This window comes from Bubalus kerabau, chromosome 22, assembly GCF_029407905.1.
Source record: "Bubalus kerabau isolate K-KA32 ecotype Philippines breed swamp buffalo chromosome 22, PCC_UOA_SB_1v2, whole genome shotgun sequence".
Lineage (NCBI taxonomy): Eukaryota > Metazoa > Chordata > Mammalia > Artiodactyla > Bovidae > Bubalus > Bubalus kerabau.
This window is the reverse complement of record NC_073645.1, coordinates 8,280,643-8,304,119: the sequence shown is the minus strand read 5'-3', so window position 1 is coordinate 8,304,119 and position 23,477 is coordinate 8,280,643. Positions and strand designations below refer to the sequence as shown.

Below are 23,477 nucleotides of genomic sequence, written 5' to 3'. Positions count from 1 at the left end.
CAAAACAAAGAAAGACACAAACTTTCTCACCAGGAGATTCAAAGTAAGATGGAACATGAAATTTGGAGATAGGAACAGTGACAAAATTAGATAAATGTCACAGCCTGAAACTGGAGAAAGAAAGCTATAAGCTATATGCAGAGAGAATATCAGCATGCTAGTTGTGATGACTCCGGAACATCAGGAAACTATTAACAAATTTAGTGACTTCTGATTGAGCAAGTTGGAAAATATGATATGTTTGATATAACTTCTATCTGAAATATTTTATACTAAAAACAGTCACTTTGGTGTTTTTAAAGAGTAAGCCCTAGAGTTCAGTGGTAGGTACTTACTTCTAAAATTTAATATGCATACAAGCCACCTTGGGATCTTGTGAAAACACAGATTCTTGTTTAGCAGACCTAGGGTTGTGAGCAAAATTCTATATTTTTAATAAACTCTGAGATGATGGTGATATGAGATGTTACTATATTTGATGTCAAAAACTTTTTGAAATTAAACCATACTACTCATGAAAGTTGGTAAGTTTATGTTACATACAATTTACTCCCTTTGGAAATAAGGAAATTGTATTGTAATAAACAAGTTTTAAAATATGAAACATACAGGAGGGAACTAGATAGCAATGCATTATTCAATCTTTCAACCATATAATAAGCATGCATGAGAAAACTGTATTGAAATCTGAACTTGGTCAATAGTGTATAAAATTTGAAGTGAACTACATCTATAAAACACTAAATCATACTCAATAAAATTCTGAATTTTCTTAAATTGTTTCATCTTTTTTACATCTAGAAACAAGGCAACACCCAAGGCAAGTTTTGGGGGCTTTTTCTGAAAGGATATTTTGTTTTCATTTATGTTAATAGTGAAACACTGTGCTTTGTTCAATGGTGAAAAATCAAGACTGTATTCTTTGATTAAAAAAAAAGGACCCAGGTGGTCATTTTCTTGTCTGTAATTTAGGCACATAAGTATGTGCATTAAAATATTTTAAAAATAAACTGGAGCTGGGAAAAGTGAAATACTATAATACATTTGAAGCTATGGATTTATAGCTTTTATTGACATTTCACATATTATATAAATTCATGACCCTGCCAAATTCCTTTACATTGAATTGATAAGACATTCATGTTCAGTAACATTAAGGCAAGACTTCTCTGTTCTTACTACATCTTCCATACTGAAATTGTGGTTCTAAATGTATTATTGCCTGTTTGACCCTTTCTAACCTCAAGGAATTTTGCTCTGATGCTCCAAATAATTATTTAATCTCAAAGGCCTATACTAACTTGCCTATTATGTTTGGTATGGCTAGATGGTTTAAAGAGTGTGTGTGTGCTAACCATGGAAAATTATAAATGCTATTTATAAGAAAGATATGACTTCAGGTGTTATTTAAAAGGTCAACATATACATATGTAAAAATTTGAAAACCTTTCCAATGGACAATAAGGAAAATAGGTTCATGATTCTATATAATTTATAGACGATTCCCGTTAAATATCACTTTGTAATTCAATCTTTCATTTAAAAAGTCAGGATGATATAGACAGCAACTGTATAAACCTGTTACCTGTAAAAATCCTCTAATATAAATTTTTCCCATTTCTTATGAAAAGTACAATTCCATGTACCAAAACAAGTTCCATGAAGCTAGAGATGAAAAATGATCTATGTTAATCAACAAAATATAAATGATTATTTAGTAAATTATTTATTGTTTATTAAAATGAGAAAAAAAGACCCAACAAAACAGCAAAATGTTTAAATAATGTTATACAGTGAATTGAGAATCTATCCAAAAACATTTTTCTGGGAAGAATAATTAATTGATACAAATGTGAGTGCAAATCTGTCTCTTTTTAAGCTTTAAAGCCTATTGTTCAAAGTTTTAGCTTGTGTGCATGATATAAACCCCATACGTTGTTTTGTCAGTGACAATAAAAAGTGCAGTTTATTAAAAACTGAAGTAAAAATTAAAATAACTTTTTTAAAAATCAGTCACAGTTTTGTCATTGGTATATGGAGATTGTTCCAGGGACCCATCCAAAGCTCCTCTTCATCTGACTGCGTGTGGTCACTATGGAATTCCAGAGCCTCCTTGATGTTCTTACTGTCAACCATGGACTCCTGTTCAACTGTGCTTTTTAGCCTGTTCCCCAAAGACTTCACTGCCATACTGTCAGTCCCCATGTGGCAAGGAGCAAATGTAACCAGAGTTGGCCTTGTGTTCATTTTCTCAGTAGAAAACGGCCCCTTTGATAATGTGTTCAGGGGGACGTTCTCCTCATGTGTCACTGCCAACTTGTCTAGTTTCTTAAAGTGTCTCCCCAGTCGAACAGGGGAAGTAACTTTTAAATTATCAGTGAGGCAGGCTCGGCGGGTTCTCACCACAGAGCCATTCTGTGCGATGTATATATTGCCATTGACATTACTGTGGATATTAGGATTCTGAAGACGTGTTCTCTGACATTCAGAAGCACTGTCTTCTCCAGTTGAGCTAGTTTCATACTCTCGATCAACAACTAACTTGATCATTCTTTTTCTTGCCCACTGTCAAAATAAAAAAAACAAAACATGAATCATTATCAAAGGAATTAAAAGGGTAAAGATTACAATGCCTGAGAAATTCACAACCTTCGACAGAAAGGTATCAAAGGTAATAATAACTCAAGAGGTAAAGGGAAAAATCTTATTATCAATTACTTTTCCACAAATTCTTCATTGGTTTGAGAGCTTAATAATTTCTGAAGAAAATAGCTAGATTAGAAAGTAGACATTTCAGGAAGTACTTTTATTTTTTTAAGTAAAATTACTGATCTATCATAAAAAAATGTATATTATATTTAAATATCTGATCCATTGTTTTACAGTTGCTATACTTTTCAAGAAAGTTAAGTTGAAAGGAACACCCCTCTTTATTAGTATATTCTGTTCATATTCATACTTGCATTCCTAATATTTGAAATATATTTTTAAACTTACAATATTCTAATTCCTAATTAATCCTCTATTACTAGTCAAGCATTTTGTATAACTTAATGCATTTAATCACTTGCATCTTGGTTTTCTGGTTCATCCCATTTAAATGTATGTTAAAATATCTTCCCATCCTGTACAATTTATCTTGTAATACACAAAATAGAAAATTAATGATCATAAATTTGCCTTTAGTAAGCAGCTGGAACACAATGGAAATTTTCACAATTTTTACTTGAACAATCCACACTAGAAATGACAAGGTGCAAAGGTTAAAAAGTACTTGGTTATTCTTGAAATAGTATTGCACTTTGGGGATATGTGAACTACCAACATGTTGCACTGAGTAAGCCATAATTTTGGATTTCCAGATTTATATTTCAAAATTATTATGTTATCTGCTCAAAAAAAATGTATAACTTAAAATTCATTTTTTTCTAAATCCACTTTAATTCCTATCCACAAGAGAAAGGAAATAGTAATAATTTTTAGTTTTTATTTCATTTAAAATCTAATATTTGAAAAAGTGAGCTACAAACCTAATTGAACATGTTTATGATGTTTTGATAATATGTTTGCCAGTTGAAATGTACATACATGAAAAAGTAGACTTGCAGAGATCTCATTTGTTGTAGCTTGTCCTAAGGATTTATGTTACAAAGATGGTATAAAGACCACTGCATATATTAATAAATTCATTCCAATAAAGCATCACTGGCAATACATAATTCCACATTGCATTAACAGAAATCACATTATGAAATATTAAATACTGAGTAACTGATTGTATGTCTTTTGAATTACTAATATAGGAAAGATCAACCAGATTTACCCTAATATATTCTAATATACAAATGTATTTGGATAGCATATATATCTGCTTCTCTGGTGTGCTTCTAATCTTAAGTCAGATAAAAATCATAATCAATTTCCTCCCTTCAAATGTCATTTCAGAGAACACACAGAAAGCACTGCACACAAGAGCACTCATCACTGCAAACCTTTCACCTACTGTGATCTCGTTCACAGTGCTGTGTTGTAACCGTCTGATTTTGCTCCTCGAGACTTCTTGCTTGCATACTTGCTTGGGTCATACCCTGGCACCTGAAAGCCCCAAGGACCTCCAGACTGACTTTCGCTACTACTGCTAATACTACTTGATTCTGACTCTTCCTCACTTTCAACACCTCCTTCCACTGAAGCTGATTCTGCACTGCCCTCCTCAGTGACGTCTCGAGATTCGAGGTCTGTTGGTTCTTCCACAGGGGCCAGCTCACTTTTCTGTTCTTCTGCTGGGGACTCCTCCTCTTCTTCCACCTTCAGTTCTTCTGGCTCTTCAGCTGGCTCCTTTTTTCTACCTTTGACTTCCTTGACCTCTTCAACAACAGGCCTTCTTCTTGCCACAAAAATATTTTTCCTTGCCTTTTCCCCTTCTGACTCGGTGGATTCTGACTCTTCTGATTCAGGGGTAGAACTTTCTTCCTCCTCAGAGGGTGTCTCTGACTCAGACTCCTCTTCCGTAGTCTCAGACTCACTGAACTCGGATTCCTCTTCACTGTACTCAGTATAGTCACTTGAGGATTCCTCCTCTGATTCTACCGTGCTTTCTGTAGCTTCATCTTGGTCCAGAGTTAGTTTCAAATAATCTTTATCTTCTTCCTCAAGGCGTCGCTGCCACTCTTCCTCCTCAAGGTCGATGATGCCTCTTTTATCAGCTAGTCCTCTAACTTTCTTAAAAATCATTGGGAATATCCTGGCTCTCTTCCACGTTGTGTATGTTGGTTCAGCTGGGGGTGGCTTTTCAATAGTGACAACTACTTCTTCCTCCTCACTAGGCTCTCTAATTTCAACTTTTGGTTTGACTTTCTTTGCCTTTTCCTGAAAATCATGAAAATGCAATTGAAGTGTCAGCTGGGGAAAGATTATGCTATGACCTTGTCCCACATAAGTTAAGGAGGAGTGAATCTACAGGGCGATAGCTTCATGCAAATTATAAAACTGTTTTTAGAGAACAAGCATACCATTCCCTACTGTTTACCCCACTGCATATAGACAGAAGATGGTCAAGGAAATAACCACTATAGCTTATACCTTATAATACCAAAATTTAAGGTTTTCTCACTTTTTCTTATTCAAAATTTTTTCTCACCTTAGATCAAAAGAGAAATAAATAAATTAATCATTTCCTCTTCTCTCTCCCATTCTTGCTGCTGCTGCTGCTGCTAAGTCCCTTCAGTCGTGTCTGACTCTGTGCGACCCCATAGACGGCAGCCCACCAGGCTCCCCTGTCCCTGGGATTCTCCAAGCAAGAACACTGGAGTGGGCTGCCATTTCCTCCTCCAATGCATGAAAGTGAAAAGTGAAAGTGAAGTCGCTCAGTCGTGTCCAACTCCTAGCGACCCCATGGACTGCAGCCTACCATCCTTAGACTTTGGTTAAATAGTGTTATGCATTTGCTTTAACAAAATTTTAACCCATCCGGAAATTATGATAGCTTATCTGAATAGCTAATGAAATATTTGACTATTTTTAAAGTGTTGACTAGGGTAAAACTACAGTGACATTAAATTTTTTTTTGTTTTAAATATCTGAATCAGTATTCCAAGTGAGGGCTTCCCAGGTCGCAGTAGTGGTAAAGAATCTGCCTGCCAATGCAGGAGACACAAGAGACTCTGGTTTGATCCCTGGGTTGGGAAGATCTCTGGGAGTAGGAAATAGTAACCTGTTTCAGTATTCTTGCCTGGAAAATTTCATGGACAGAGGAGTTTAGCAGGCTACAGTGCATGGGACTGCAAAGAGTCAGACATGACTGAGTGAGCACAGCACATTCCAAGTGAATATTTCAGGCAAAGTATAAGGATTTGATATAAATGAATTTGTGGTAATTTAGACTTAAATGACATAATTCCATTAAGAATACTGGTGATGTTTTATTTTTCTCTTATAATTAAAAGATGGAGATTGTACTTTTTAATGATTTTTAGGTTTGCTAGACAATGTGGGAGCATTTTATTCTGCAAAATATTTTTTAACCTATTTGATTATAATATTACCATTATTTAATAACATTTAGAATTTTTTATTTTGGTATTATTTCAAATTAATATTTTATATAAATAAATTAAATTTATATATAAATTAATGTCTTTCTATAGACAAGACAATGGAATGGCTAGTGTTATTAAATTTCTATGGAAAACAGGTACTAAATGAATAGGATTTTTGATATTTGAAATGTTTTGTAGGCTGCTATTCAAATAGGGCTAAAAATATTCTTTTTGGAATGTTAAAGTGAAGTCACTCAGTCCTGTCCGACTCTTTGTGACCCCATGAACTGTTGCCTGCCAGGCTCTTCAGTCCATGGGATTGTCCAGGCAAGGATACTGGAGTGGGTTGCCATTTCCTTGGAATGTTAACATTACATAAAATATTATAGTAGTTACCTCTTCCTCCTCATATTCCTCTTCAGCTTCACCAACCACCTCACCATATTCCTCTTGTCCAGCTGGTGGTAACAAACGACGACGACTTCCATATTGAGGCATTTCATACCTGTAACAGAAACTTACAACTTTAAACATTTTTTCATGTGATCTGTATAACTATGATTGATCTCTGTTTCCTTCTTTTTCTTCACCATTCAATCACCAGATATTTATACAGCACCTATTTGGCTTCTGGTACACTAGTTACAAAACCATAGGGAAAGAACTACAACCTGATGACCAATGACTTTTGCCATAAGGTACCCTGGAATAACAAGAAAAGGAAATTAATCTTAAAATTTCAGTTTGAAGTTTTAGGAGAGATAAGAGTGAAGAGAAAGGAATATTTTTCCTTGATTGACTGAACAATTTAAGGCACCAAACAGATTCTTTCTGAAAGATAGCTTATTCAGAACATAAATTCTAAGTTTAAATTTCTGCTTCAAATACGATATGGGATCATATTTATTTTGCTCTACTGTATAAAACAGTTAACTTATGTCTGTGGAAATGACTTTTGAAATGCTCATTTCTGGATTCTAAACTGTGTTTTCTTATGAATTTCTTTTGGGCAAATCTTGAGGCTGACTGGTTAGATAAAATGTTAAATATCTCATATGAAAGAAATGGTGAATTCAGGAATTGAGCAAATATGTTTGACTTCTATTCCTCATTTAAATAATTTGAACAATTTTATTGCATTTTTCAAATTGTAGTCAATATCAATATAAACATCAAAACAGAATTCAATATAGAAAAAATGGTTACGCTTGATTGAAGCTAAAACTAGATACATAACTCATTTTCAAACATGAAATGGATGAAATGACACTCATAAAAATGCTAATAATAATAATCCCTTAATAACATGCTATTATTCATAAAAATATTAAGATACTGGATAAAAAAATCTGAAGATGTACCCATGCTCATAACTGTAATAATCTTGTCCATATTCCTGGCCAGGATCAATTCCAGACTCCATGGATAACTCCTATTATTCAAAGAGAGAAATCACATTTGAAAATAAATTATCACATTTCAGCTCAAAGTTTGTTTTCCCCGACCTAGTGTTCGATGACTCTCAAAATGCTGCTGCCAAAATAATTTTAGTTACAAATGTTAGTTAAACATACTAAAGCATATATATAGTCTGTAGCTATTTTACACAAAATTAATTTATGTTATTAGAACTTGGGAGGGGGAATGTAAAGTTTTTTGAATGATAAACCTGTCAAAGATTACAGATAAGCATATATCATTTGCTTTTAGATACTTTTTAAAACTATCAATAGACAGTTAATAGTTCAACCTATTTAACATATTATTAGTAGAATTTAGCGATGAAGAAAATTATAACATTATCTGTTTCATCACTGTTTCATCATCCTAATAACATTTCTCTATTATCAAGAACTCTTTGCTTCATGAAAACCTATTCTTAAGAACGGATTTGAAAATAATCATTTATATATTAATAAAAATGTGCTAATATGTGACATATCTTCAAGGATGCTAATTATGAATTTAATTATTTTTCCTAAAAAAAAAAAAGAAAAGAAAGAAATTTGTCAGACCACAGGCCCTTTCAAGGTTTCCAATTCTAAATTCCAGACTCTACTGATTTTTGTCATTCAACACTTAATGGAAAGATATTTTTCCTGAGTCATACATATAAAATTAGCTTTAAATAACTACTAAATTCAGTTTCACTAAATTTCTGTTTTTATTTCTATTTTAACATTTAAATAAGTTGAACTGTCAAGGTTTTACCAAATTAATTGTCAATGAAATAAGAAAAGGAAACAAGAGTTTAGGTATCCACAGGAAAACCAGTGGAATATTATTTCTAATATCATATACTATTTATAAGAACTAATTTTGTTGATCCAGGTATAATATGTCAGGAAAACAAGTCCTCTGGGGATACTAATGTATCACTTAAAAAGTATGGCTATTCACAGCCTGCATGATGGAAAGGGAGCTAGCCCTCATTTGTGCTTTGTTTGGCAAACGACATTTTTAAAATGTGATTAGTTACCCAATTTCTAATCAGAAAATGCTGTTAAAAATCTGGATTTTTGATTGCTTTCAAAAAATATAAAGATAGCAACACTGGGCTCATCTTTTTATATGTCATGAATTTAGTTGGTGGTATTCTTCCCGACAGCAATCATGTTCTTTCCTGGTTACTGCTGTGTTCTCAACCAGACTATTTTACAACTACACTCAGTCACAATAGGATGCCCCATTACTCTCTCTTTTACACTGAATAAACTCTATTTACTTACATTACCTCCCTAGATTTTTATGAGCTTGCAACCCCTCTACTAAATGTACACTCTGTTGACTTTGCAGTTACAAATACTTTGTGAATTAATTGCAAAGGAATCCAGTTTTGATGTTAAAATGGATTCATTTTACTCATAAGACAAGTTAAAAGTAATATGTGTGTGTGTGTTTGTGTAGATCAGCAATACCATGCTGGGTAAGGGACTTGGCACAACTAGAACTCTCATATTCTGGAGAGATTATGAATTAGCAAAACCATTTGGGAAAGGTTTGGGAATAATACTGACGTAAAATATACATTTCTCTTTTCACACAAATTCAATTTAACTTAGTCTATGTGCCCAATATAAATATGTAAAATTGTGCACCAAAATACATCATTTTTAACAGCCCCAAACTGGAACTGATACCAAAGGCCATGAGATAAACACGGCTACATCACACAATAGAGATGAATCTCCCTGACAGAATGATGAGCAAAAGAAGTCAGGTACAAAATGAAATATATGATTCTATATTATCCTATTTCTATAAACTTCAAAGACAGACAAACCTACCTGGGTGTTACCAGTTAGGTGAAAAATTTTCTATTAGCAATAACCACACTTTGGATAAACCTCATTTGGCTACAATATTGCTTCTGACAAATGGCTATTTTTAGAAAAGGAACTCCTTCCATTTGTGATGACAACATGAAATGGATCTTGAGGGCATTATATTCAGTGAAACAAGTCAGGCATACAAAACTATATGGTATTACTTATATTTGGAATCTAAAAACAACAGAAAACAAATTAAAAACTGAATTCACAGAAACACCAGAAAAATGATTACTGAGTAGAGAAAATGATGAAAGGTTTGTGAAAGTGCACAAACTTTCAGCTCTAAGGTGTATAAGGTCAAGCATCAAAGGTAAAACATGGTGACTAGAGTTATAATCCTATACTGTACGATTGACATTTGCTAAGGGGGTGCAACTTAAATGATCTCACAAAAAAATAATGAGTAAAAATATAAGATACATATGTGAGGACAGATATGTTAGACCTTTTAGTGTATGTATGCATGAGTGCATGCTCAGTCATGTCCTACTCTTTGAGACCCCATGGACTATAGCCTGTCAGGCTCTTCTGTCCATTGGATTTTTCAGGCAAGAATACTGGAGTGGGTTACCATTTCCTTCTTCAGGGGATCTTCCCAACCCAGGGATCCAACACGCATCTCTTGCAACTCTTGCATTGGCAAGCAGATTGTCTACCACTGAGCCACCTGGGAAGCACTTTCACAGTGTATGCATATATCAAAACACCAGAATGTACACTTGAAATATTTTACAATGTAATTTGTCACTTATACCTTGATAAAGCCAAAATTAACTATACATATTGAATCCTCCTGCCAATGCAGCAGATGTGGGTTTGGTTTCTGGGTTGGAAAGATCCCCTAGAGAAGAAAATGACATCCAATTCTAGTATTCTTGCCTGGGAAATCCTATGGACAAAGGAGCCTGGTGGGCTATGGTTCATGGGGTCACAAAGAGTTGGGCACAACTTAGTGACTAAACAACAAAAACAGTTAAATATTTATCTTGGAATTGGAAACAAAAGCTAGGTGAGTGTGAGTGAAAGGAGAAACAATATCTAAGTGTTAATGTGGAGGGCTTCTGGAGAGCTAGTAGGGCATGAGTCCTCTGTAAAAATTCATTTTGTGGCACAATGTAATTTTATATCTGTATTTTTATTTAAAAAATGTTTATTACAGGAAAAAGGTGTGAAATGAAGTCAATTCAGACTAATAAGAAACTGGGACAAAGTTAAAATCTAAATTTGACTTATTAAAATTAAATACTTAAAAAACAAACAAAAAAACTGTTTCTTGCTGATAGGCTTAGACTTTTGAGGCATTCAAAATCCAATGTAATTATATTAGTTTAAATGAAGCCAAAAGGTCTCAGAAGTAATACTTCTTGGCCAATGCACATTTAATCTAATGGGTGGGAAGACTGATCAAAGACTGCCAAATGATTCTGAAGTTGAAATCTAAATGTCCATAAATGGAAGAATGTATTGATATGAAGAAAATGTGGTACATACATATAAGGGAGTATTATTTAGCCTTTATAAAAAAAAAAAAAAAAAAAAGTCTTGTCATTTGTTACCACATTGATGAAATAAGCCAGTCACAGAAGGACACATCCTACATGATTCCACTTACACAAGGTATCTAAAATAGTCAGTCTTATAGAAACAGAAAGGAAAATGATGATTGCCAAGGGATAGTGAAAGTGTTAGTGGCTTAGTTGTGTCCTACTCTTTGCAACCCCATGGGCTGTAGCCTGCCAGGCTCCTCTGTCCTAGCAATTCTCAAGGCAACAATACTGGAGTGGGTTGCCATTTGCCTTCTCCAGGGGATCTTCCCAACTCAGGGATCGAATCCAAGTCTCTGGCATTGCAGGCAGATTCTTTACCATCTGAGTCACCAGGGAAGCCCCAGGCAGGAGATGGGGATGGTAGCAGATATTAACTTTCAATTAAGCACAATGAAAAAGTTTAGAGATTGTTATACAGCATTGAACTTACAGTTGACAATACTGTATTGTGCACTTAAAAGAGGAAAGATGTCAAAGTATGTGATCTTATGACAATTAAAAACAAAAACGTTTTTAAAGTTGAATTTTAATAGCTTTTAGCAATAATGAAAAATATTTATGGAAATATATGCTACCGAAGGGGGTTCTCAGGTAGCACTAGTGGTCAAAGAACCTGCCTGTGAATGCAAGAGCTGCAGGAGACGAGGGTTGGATCACTGGATAGGGAAGATCCCCTGGGGAAAGAAATTACAACTTCTGTATTCTTGCCTTGCTAATCTTATGTACAGAGGATCCTGGCTACAGTATATGAGGTCGCAAAGAGTTGGCCATGACTGAAGCAACTGAGCACAATGTGACCTAGTGGATTTCAAATTTTAAAAGAATCAATTTTCCTTACAGACATGTACTTCTCTTTTTTCTTGACCGGTAAATAAAACTCAGGTCTTGTTAACTAAATATATATATCTGGCATCAAATGACTTAAAAAAATAACAGAAGGATGGAAGCAACTGGGGAGGAACCCACATACTCAGTCATCAATTTAATCAATCTCTATAAGGAGAGTCTATAGGGAGAGATGAGAGCTGGTGGAAGCTAATGCTCTGAAAGGTCCCTCCTGGATACTTATATCACCTATTAAAGCATCATCTCTTCAAAAAAAGAGAAAATGAAGGAAGAACTCCACCATTAAGCCTGCCAGTCTATTCTGTTCAAGGGGATTCTCCAGGCAAGAATATTAGACTGGAATGTCATGCCCTCCTCAAGGGGACCTTCCCAACCTAGGGCTTGAACCCAGGTCTCCCACACAACAGGCAGATTCTTTACCAACTAAGCCAGCAGGGAAGCCCTAAGATCCTGAGTCAGACTGAAGAGAAAAATGGAATGTTGGTCTTTTTTGCTGTTCCATGCAGTCCTTGTTGCCATTCCCATAGCAGGTGAATTATGCCAAGTATCTTACTAAAAGGTGCTTTTATGGGAAGATAAACTGCTTAATGTTATTTTTAAAATTAATTTATGCTGACCACACATAGAAGGCATATAATCAATCTAGTATCTTATTGACCAAATTGTAAATGTAATGATGCAGGAAAGTGAAAGTGAAAGTGAGAGTCACTCAGTTGTGTCTGACTCTTTGAGACCCCATAGATATATATAGTCCATGGAATTCTCCAGGCCAGAATACTGGAGCAGGCAGCCTTCCCTTCTCCAGGGGATCTTCCCAACGCAGGGATCAAACCCAGGTCTCCCATATTGCAGACGGATTCTTAACCAGCTGAGCCACCAGGGGAGCCTGTGCGGGCACAGGAGGGCCAAGAGAAGCTACTTGACGTTCAAGGTCAGGAGGGGCGGCTGTGCTTTACTGGAGCAGACGTGAAGAGATACCACACTTCCAGAGTAAGAGAAACCCAAGTAAGACGGTAGGTGTTTCGAGAGGGCATCAGAGGGCAGACACATTGAAACCATAATCACAGAAAACTAGTCAATCTGATCACAAGGACCACAGCCTTGTCTAACTCAATGAAACTAAGCCATGCCATGTGGGGCCACCCAAGATGGGCGGGTCATGGTGGAGAGGTCTGACAGAATGTGGTCCACTGGAGAAGGGAATGGCAAATCACTTCAGTATTCTTGCCTTGAGAACCCCAGGAACAGTATGAAAAGGCAAAATGATAGGATAGTGAAAGAGGAACTCCCCGGGTCAGTAGGTGCTCAATAGGCTACTGGAGATCAGTGGAGAAATAACTCCAGAAAGAATGAAGGGATGGAGCCAAAGCAAAAACAATACCCAGTTGTGGATGTGACTGGTGATAGAAGCAAGGTCCAATGCTGTAAGAGCAATATTGCATAGGAACCTGGAATGTCAGGTCCATGAATCAAGGCAAATTGGAAGTGGTCAAACAAGAGATGGCAAGAGTGAACAGGAACATTCTAGGAATCAGCAAACTAAAATGGACTGGAATGGGTGAATTTAACTCAGATGGCCATTATATCTATTACTATGGGTAGGAATTCCTTAGAAGAAATGGAGTAGCTATCATGGTCAACAAAAGAGTCTGAAATGCAGTACTTGGATGCAATCTCAAAAACAACAGAATGATCTCTGTTCATTTCCAAGGCAAATCATTCAATATCATGGTAATCCAAGCCTGTGGCCCAACCAGTAACACTGAAGAAGCTGAAGTTGAACGGTTCTATGAAGACCTACAAGACCTTTTAGTACTAACACCCCAAAAAGATGTCCTTTTCATTATAAAGGATTTGAATGCAAAAGTACAAAGTCAAGAAACACCTGGAGTAACAGGCAAATTTGGCCTTGGAATATGGAATGAAGCAGGGCAAAGGCTAATAGATAGATACACACACTTTGCTAAGAGAACGCACTGGTTATAGCAAACACTCTCTTCCAACAACACAAGAGAAGACTCTACACATGGACATCACCAGATGGTCAATACTGAAATCAGATTAATTATATTCTTTGCAGCCAAAAATGGAGAAGCTCTATACAGTCAGCCAAAACAAGACTGGGAGCTGACTGTGGCTCAGATCATGAACTCCTTATTGTCAAATTCAGAACTAAATTGAAGAAAGTAGGGAAAACCACCAGACCATTCAGGTATAACCTAAATAAAATCCCTTATGATTATACAGTGTAAATGAGAAATAGATTTAAGGGACTATATCTGATAGACAGAGTGCCTGATGAACTATGGACGGAGGTTCATGACATTGTACAAGAGACAGGGATCAAGACCTTCCCCATGGAAAAGAAATGCAAAAAAAGCCAAATGGCTGCCTGAGGAGGCCTTATAAATAGCTGTGAAAAGAAGAAAAGCAAAAAGCAAAGGATAAAAGGAAATATATAAGCATCTGAAAGTAGAGTTCCAAAGAATAGCAAGGAGAGATAAGAAAGCCTTCCTCAGCAATCAATGCAAAGAAATAGAGGGAAACAACAGAATGGGAAAGACTAGAGATCTCTTCAAGAAAATCAGAGAAACCAAGGGAACACTTCGTGCAAAGATGGGCTCGATAAAGGACAGAAATGGTATGGAGCTAACAGAAGCAGAAGATATTAATTGATATCTAATTGATATCTACAGGACATTTCACCCCAAAACAATGAATTTCACCTTTTTCTCAAGTGAATACAGAACCTTTTCCAGGATAGATCACATCCTGGGCCATAAGTCTAGCTTTGGTAAATTAAAAAAAAAAAAAGAAGAAAGAAATCATTCCAAGCATCTTTTCTGACCACAATGCATTAAGAGTAGATGTCAATTACAGGAAAAAACTATTTAAAATCCAACATATGGAGGCTGAACAACACGCTGCTGAGTAACCAACAAATCACAGAAGAAATAAAAAATGAAATCAAAATATGCATAAAAACAAATGAAAATGAAAACACAACAACCCAAAACCTGTGAAACACTGTAAAACCAATGCTAAGGGGAAGGTTCATAGCAATACAGGCATACCTCAATAAACAAGAAAAAAGTCAAATAAATAACCTAACTTTACACCTAAAGCAACTAGAAAAGGAAGAAATAAAGAACCCCAGGGTTAGTAGAAGGAAAGAAATCTTAAAAATTAGGGCAGAAGTAAATGCAAAAGGAACAAAAGAGACCATAGCAAAAATCAACAAAGCCAAAAGCTGGTTCTTTGAGAGGATAAATAAAACTGACAAACCATTAGCCAGACTCATCAAGAAACAAAGGGAGAAAAATCAAATCAATAAAATCGGAAATGAAAATGGAGAGATCACAACAGACAACATAGAAATACAAAGAACCATAAGAGACTACTATCAGCAATTATATGCCAATAAAATGGACAACTTGGAAGAAATGGACAAATTCTTAGAAAAGTACAACTTTCCAAAACTGGACCAGGAAGATATAAAAAATCTTAACAGACTCATCACAAGCACGGAAATTGAAACTGTAATCAGAAATCTTCCAGCAAACAAAATCCTAGGACCAGACGGCTTCACAGCTGAATTCTACCAAAAATTTAGTGAAGAGCTAACACCTATCCTACTCAAACTTTCCAGAAAATTGCAGAGGAAGGTAAACTTCCAAACTCATTCTATGAGGCCACCATCACCCTAATACCAAAACCTGGCAAAGATGCTACAAAAATAGAAAACTACAGGCCAATATCACTGACGAACATGGATGCAAAAATCCTTAACAAAATTCTAGCAATGAGAATCCAACTACACATTAAAAAATCATACACCATGACCAAGTGGGCTTTATCCCAGGGATGCAAGTATTCTTCAATATCTGCAAATCAATCAATGTAATACACCACATTAAGAAATTGAAAAATAAAAACCATATGATTATCTAAATAGATGCAGAGAAAGCCTTTGATAAAATTCAACATTGATTTATGATTAAAACTCTCCAGAAAGCAGGAATAGAAGGAACATACTTTAACATAATAAAAGCTATATATGACAAACCCACAGCAAACATTATCCTCAATGGTAAAAAATTGAAAGCATTTCCCCTAAAGTCAGGAACAAGACAAGGGTGCCCACTTTTACCACTACTATTCAACATAGTTTTGGAAGTTTTGGCCACAGCAATCAGAGCAGAGAAAGAAATAAAAGGAATCCACATTGGAAAAGAAGAAGTAAAACTCTCACTGTTTGCAGATGACATGATCCTCTACATAGAAAACCCTAAAGACTCCACTGAAAATTACTAGAGCTAATCAATGAATATAGTAAAGTCGCAGGATAGAAAATCAATATACAGAAATCCCTTGCAATTCTATACATTAATAATGAGAAAATAAAAAGAGAAATTAAGGAAATAATCCCATTCACCACTGCAACAAAAAGAATAAAATACTTAGGAATATAACTACCTAAAGAAACTAAAGACCTATATATAAAAAACTATAAACACTGGTGAAAGAAATCAAAGAGGACACTAATAGATGGAGAAATATACCATGTTTATGGATCGGAAGAATCAATATAGTGAAAATGAGTATACTACCCAAAGCAATCTATAGATTCAATGCAATCCCTATCAAACAACCAACAGTATTTTTTTACAGAGCTAGAAGAAATACTTTCACAATTTGTATGGAAATACAAAAAAACCTCAAATAGCCAAAGCAATCTTGAGAAAGAAGAATGGAAATGGAGGAATAACCTGCCTGACTTCAGGCTCTACTACAAAGCCACAGTCATCAAGACAGTATGGTACTGGCAAAAAGACAGAAAAATAGATCAATGCAACAAAGTAGAAAGCCCAAAGATAAATCCACACACCTATGGACACATTGTCTTTGACAAAAGAGGCAAGAATATACAAAAGAGAAAAGACAATCTCTTTAATAAGTGGTGCTGGAAAACTGGTCAACCACTTGTAAAAGAATGAAACTAGAACACTTTCTAACACCATACACAAAAATAAACTCAAAATGTATTAAAGATCTAAACATAAGACTAGAAACTATAAAGGTCCTAGAGGAGAACATAGGCAAAACACTCTCTGACATAAATCACAGAAGGATCCTCTATGACCCACCACCTAAAATATTGGAAATAAAATCAAAAATAAACAAATGGGACCTAATTAAAATTAAAAGCTTCTGCACAACAAAGGACATTATAAGCAAGGTGAAAAGACAGCCTTCAGAATAGGAAAAAATAATAGCAATTGAAGCAACTGATCAAGAACTAATTGCAAAAATATACAAGCAACTCCTGCAGCTCAATTCCAGAAAAATAAATGACCCAATCAAAAAATGGGACAAAGAACTAAACAGACATTTCTCCAAAGAAGACATACAGATGGCTAACAAACACATAAAAAGATGCTCAACATCACTCATTATCAGAGAAATGCAAATCAAACCACAATGAGGTACCATTTCACGCCAGTCAGAATAGCTGCTATCCAAAAGTCTACAAGCAATAAATGCTGGAGAGGGTGTGGAGAAAAGGGAACCCTCTTACACTGTTGGTGGAATGCAAACTAGTAAACCCACTATGGAGAACATTGTAGAGATTCCTTAAAAAACTGGAAATAGAACTGCCTTAGGCAGCCATGAAATTAAAAGATGCTTACTCCTTGGAAGGAAAGTTATAACCAACCTAGATAGCATATTAAAAAGCAGAGACATTACTTTGCCAACAAATGTCCATTTAGTCAAGGCTATGGTTTTTCCAGTGGTCATTTATGGATGTGAGAGTTGGACTGTGAAGAAAGCTGAGTGCCAAAGAATTGATGCTTTTGAACTATGGTGTTGGAGAAGACTCTTGAGAGTCCCTTGGACTGCAAGGAGATACAACCAGTCCATTGTACAGGAGATTGGTCCTGGGTGTTCTTTGGAAGGAATGATGCTAAAGCTGAAACTCCAGTACTTTGGTCACCTCATGGGAAGAGTTGACTCATTGGAAAAGACTCTGATGCTGGGAGGGATTGGGAGCAGGAGAGAAGGGGATGACAGAGGATGAGATGGCTGGATGGCATCACTGACTCGATGGACATGAGTTTGAGTGAACTCCGGGAGTTGGTGATGGACAGGGTGGCCTGGTGTGTTGCAATTCATGGGGTCGCAAGGAGTCGGACACGACTGAGTGACTGAACTGAACTGAACTGATGACCCAGCAATCCCACTGCTGGGCATACACAACGAGGAAACCAGAATTGAAAGAGACACGTGTACCCCAATGTCCATTGCAGCACTGTTTATAATAGCCAGGACATGGAAGCAACCTAGATGTCCATCAGCAGACAAATGGATAAGAAAGTGTGGTACACATACACAATGGAGTATTACTCAGCCATTAAAAAGAATACATTTGAATCAGTTCTAATGAGGTGGATGATATTGCAGCCTATTATACAGAGCGAAGTAAGCCAGAAAGAAAAGCACCAATACAGTATAGTAACATATATATATATGGAATTTAGAAAGATGGTAACGATAACCCTGTATGAGAGACAGCAAAAGAGACAAAGATGTATAGAACAGTCTTTTGGACTCTGTGGGAGAGGGAGAGGGTGGGATGATTTGGGAGAATGGCATTGAAACATGTAAAATATCATATACGAAATGAATCGCCAGTCCAGATTTGATGCATGATACAGGATGCTTGGGGTTGGTGTACTGGGATGACCCAGAGGGATGGTACAGGGAGGGAGGTGGGAGGGGATTCAGGATGGGAAACATGTGTACACCCGTGGTGGATTCATGTTGATGTATGGCAAAACTAATACATTATTATAAAGTAATTAGCCTCCAATTAAAATAAATACATTTATATTAAAAAAAAAGAGGTGGCAAGAATACACAGGAGAACTGTACAAGAAAGATCTTCATGACCCAGATAATCACGATGGTGTTATCACTTACCTAGAGCCAGACATCCTGGAATGTGACCTCAAGTAGGCCTTAGAGAGCATCACTACGAGCAAAGCTAGTGGAGGTGATGGAATTCCAGTGGAGCTATTTCAAATCCTGAAGGATGATGCTGTGAAAGTGCTGCACTCAATATGCCAGCAAATTTGGAAAACTCAGCAGTGACCACAGGACTGGAAAAGATCAGTTTCATTCCAATTTCAAAGAAAGGCAATGTCAAAGAATGTTCAAACCACTGCACAATTTCACTCATCTCACACACTAGTAAAGTAATGCTCAAAATTCTCCAAGCCAAGCTTCAGCAATACATGACCTGTGAACTTCCAGATGTTCAAGCTGGTTTTAGAAAAGGCAGAGGAACCAGAGACCAAATTGCCAGCATCCGCTGGATCATGGAAAAAGCAAGAGAGTTCCAGAAAAACATCTATTTCTGCTTTATTGACTATGCCAAAGCCTTTGACTGTGTGGATCACAATAAACTGTGGAAGATTCTGAAAGAGATGGGAATACCAGACCACCTGACCTGCCTCTTGGGAAATTTGTATGCAGGTCAGGAAGTAACAGTTAGAAGTGGACATGGAACAACAGACTGGTTCCAAATAGGAAAAGGAGTTTGTCTAGGCTGTATATTGTCACCCTGCTTATTTAACTTATATGCAGAGTACATCATGAGAAATAATGGGCTGGAAAAAGCACAGCTGGAATCAATTGCCAGGAGAAATATCAATAACCTCAGATATGCAGATGACACCACCCTTATGGCAGAAAGTGAAGAGGAACTAAAGAGCTTCTTGATGAAAGTGAAAGAGGAGAGTGAGAAAGTTGGCTTAAAGCACAACATTCAGAAAACGAAGATCATGGCATCTGGTCCCATCACTTCATGGGAAATAGATGGGGAAACAGTGGAAACAGTGGCAGACTTTATTTTTTTGGTCTCCAAAATCACTGCAGATGGTGATTACGGCAATGAAATTAAAAGACGCTTACTCCTTGGAAGGAAAGTTATGACCCACCTAGACAGCATATTCAAAAGCAGAAACCACTTTGCCAACAAAGGTCCATCTAGTCAAGGCTATGGTTTTTCCTGTGGTCATGTATGGATGTGAGAGTTGGACTGTGAAGAAAGCTGACTGCCGAAGAACTGATGCTTTTGAACTGTGGTGTTGGAGAAGACTCTTGAGGGCCCCTTGGACTGCAAGGAGTTCCAACCAGTACATCCTAAAGGAGATCAGTCCTGGATGTTCACTGGAAGGACTGAAGCCAAAGCTGAAACTCCAGTACTTTGGCCACTTCATGCGAAGGTTGACTCATTAGAAAATACCCTGATGCTGGGAGGGATTGGGGACAGGAGGAGAAGGGGACGACAGAGGATGAGATGGCTGGATGGCATCACCGACTCAATGGACATGAGTCTGAGTGAACTCTGAGAGTCAGTGATGGACAGGGAGGCCTGGCGTGCTGTGATTCATGGGGTCGCAAAGAGTCGGACACGACTGAGCGACTGAACTGTAGTGATGCAAAAAAAAAGAAAAAAATAACTACCATTACTGAATTTCTTCCCACTATGCCCCAGTTGAGTTAGAGGTTTATATAATTTATATTACTGTCAACATCCCATAAAAGATGAAATCAATGAGCATAAGGAGGATGTGTAGTTTGACTAAGGCTTTATACACAGTAACTGGCATTTGGATTTCAACTCTGAGGTATCTCATTCAACATTCTATGGAGACGTATTCACATAAATTTAATTTATTACTTTTTTAATTTTATGGTATGTGGGATTTTAGTTCCTTGACCAGTGATTTAACCCAAGTCCCCTGCATTGGAAGGTAGATTCTTAACCACTGGATTAACAGAGAAGTCTTTCTATGGAAATTTTTTATAAAATTCATAACATTTGAATATTTCTGCCACCGATCTCTCAATCTGGGGAGTGAATTCTAACCACAAAATGCCTGTCTTTAGCAAAGTTAAGATTCTGTTGTTGAGAAGTAGCAATAAACAGAGTACTTTTTTAAAGTGGAGAATATAAAATTTTACATTTTCCAAAGGAAGAAGGTATTTAAAATTTGCATTACTTTATTTCTTTCAATTTAGGAAGTATATAAAGTAGTAAATAAATAAAAATGACATGCATTTATTATATAACTCCAAATATATTTTCTCATTGCAGGAGAAAATGTCATAAGGTATTTTAAAATAGACTGCCCAAAGACAGTATTCTGAATCACATTTCAATGACTAAAGTCTGTTTATCACAACCAAGTTTCTACCTTTGTTATTTCAGCATGGATGTCACCATTATTTCTTCAGATTTTCCCTGACCTAAATCTGATCTCCAGAACAGTTCTGATGAATCTAGATTCACTAAGACAAGCAACAGATCAGGTCCATGACTTGTCTCATTTAATGCTTGTTTGCTTTTAATATAAACAAAGGTCTTATTTACCTGATTTCCAGAGAGTGAAGTTAAAAATTTGGAACTTCAGTCACCAGAAAGCAGAAGGGAGGTGAGTTGCTTGCTTATTTGCTTATTTGATCTAATTTAAAACCACCTTTTCTCTGCCTTGTAAAATTATGTCATGCTTGTAGCCACACACTCTTGCCCACATGTGTAATAGGCCTCAAAGTCACATTAAGTATTGTGAAGACTCAGTGAGGTTAGAAAAGAAAAAGAAAATTGATACCTCTGGTTTAAGAAGAGAAGGCCTCAGCAGTTGTTGTTGCTGCCAAAGGAAATTAGAATAGAAAAAGGTTTAGGAAATAATTCAGGTGGAAAAAGTAGATTATGATTGAAAAGAGAGAAAAAAAGGTCACAGCTTAAAACTGGTTACCTTGGGATACAATTTATTAGTCATGTGATAGCTATTAACAGCATTAAGTGATATTTTGACTATTTATGTTGGAACATAATTAATGTGCTTTAATTTCATCATTGTTTCAATTAACATCAAACTTAATATTAATAAATAAAAATCTATAAATATTTTTTTGGTTTAAGGTATATAGCAAAAGAGTGATTTATGGTTCTGAAGAACTTTAAGTATTACACAATTCATTTTAACAAATTTAACCTTGTTTTAAATTGTCCCTCTTTTTCTCCCCAGTCACATTTATATATTATCAGGTTCATTAGGAAGAAGGGTAGGGTACACAAAAAAATGATATGGTTCTAATGAATTTATCATTATATTCAAGACATGCTCTCATTTTTCATTTTTACAAAACGTGGATTGTTTGAAGTCAAGATTTAAACATGCTTTCAGAAATTCTTCTGTGATTAAGGAAATTGTTCTTCCTTAGTTTTTGGAGACCACTTCTCACTGCCTCCTCATTTTACTCGTATTTTTTTAAATACACTTTCTACTGATCTGTTTCATAATAATCTGTACTATAACTAGATGAAAACATACACAGATTCAAATTTTGGCTTCTCAACTCTTGAAGGGAATGGTTATACAACATAAGTCCTAAAGTAAGCATTGGGAATGTAGGAAGAGAGGTTCTAGGAAATAACCCTACCAGTGAGCCAACTGCTTAAATGGCCAATAGAACAACCGTTTGACAGAAGCCATAGATATTCCACGGTACAGATGTTAGTGCGACAGTACAGTTAAGGTATTCACTTACAGGGGTAGGAGGTTGAAGTTAGAGACTTTCTGATTCAATCTGTAAGCTGTTATAATTATCCCTGAAAATCATTTTTTTGTTAAATGCATTCATTTTGATTTCTAAATAATCTAGGACTTATGCATTCTAAACCATTAGCCAATCAGGGCATATGCTTATTTCGTTCTCTTTACTGAAGAGCTATATGCTAACTCATACTAAATTTTCAGTAACTCATGGATAGTACCACTTACAGTGTAGTTCACCAAATACTATTGGTCAGAATATCCAGTATCTTCTCTGCAGACCAAGAGTCAAATTAACACAAAAAGCCATACAATAGTCTGACTTGTTTTTAACTCTAAAAGCTCAAAAGTTGTAAAAGTGAATATTGGACTGATTTTTTAAAAAGTTTCTAAATTAGAAACAGTGTTCTAGCTTAGATTTATAGCCTTAGAAAAAGGAATTTGGGGGGATGTCACAATATGGAGTGATAATAATTCTAGAAAATAGAAATTTATCTTTGAAAAGGTAAACAGTTTATCTGTGTTCACTTATTGACTTAAAATGTAGAACAAAGAAGCAACAAACATACAAGAAAATAAATAGCAAAACATACTTATAAGTTTTTTTTTTTTAATAAACAGAAATACCCTAGTCTTGAAAGAGTGTAAATCAGTCCTGCCTGTAACATAAATATTTTTCCAGTAACCTTGATGTAACATAGCACCATAAAACCCTTACCTCTGATGTATAACCTCTCCTGCAAGGCAGAAATGAAGAAATCAGTATTAAACACCCTGGATTTACAGATAAAATATAATTATAGATGAAGGTAATTTAAGAAAATCATAGAAAAATTGAGAAGGTGATTTTTTCTAAAAAATTGTCTCAGGTGAAATATATTTTATGGCAGTATCAAAACAGGAAGATCAAGATTTTATGCCTACATTATTAAAAACAATTATCACTCCAGACCCTCATGCCATCTGAAAACTAAACAATACACAATCTGTTTTATCTCAATGGTGTATAATAACAGACATTGACTCTGTTATGATCAGTTAGATTAAAAATATTCTACATCATGTCTGTCCTAGACAAGTCTTGATATG

At 35.8% G+C, this 23,477-nt stretch overlaps 1 protein-coding gene across 1 annotated transcript in view; it reads right to left on the bottom strand.

Moving 5' to 3' along the window:
- Window positions 1–2,448: 2,448 nt before the first annotated feature.
- The window catches only part of PCDH15 (protocadherin related 15), a 1,792,715-nt gene continuing 1,771,686 nt past the window's right edge, over window positions 2,449–23,477 (bottom strand). Inside the window, exons 37-39 of the mRNA XM_055560763.1 lie at window positions 6,435–6,543; window positions 4,004–4,869; window positions 2,449–2,565 (exon numbers count right to left, since the gene is read on the bottom strand). Of these exons, the coding sequence (XP_055416738.1) occupies window positions 4,015–4,869; window positions 6,435–6,543 (964 nt within the window). The 3' untranslated portion in view covers window positions 2,449–2,565; window positions 4,004–4,014. The remainder of the gene's footprint in view (window positions 2,566–4,003; window positions 4,870–6,434; window positions 6,544–23,477) is intronic.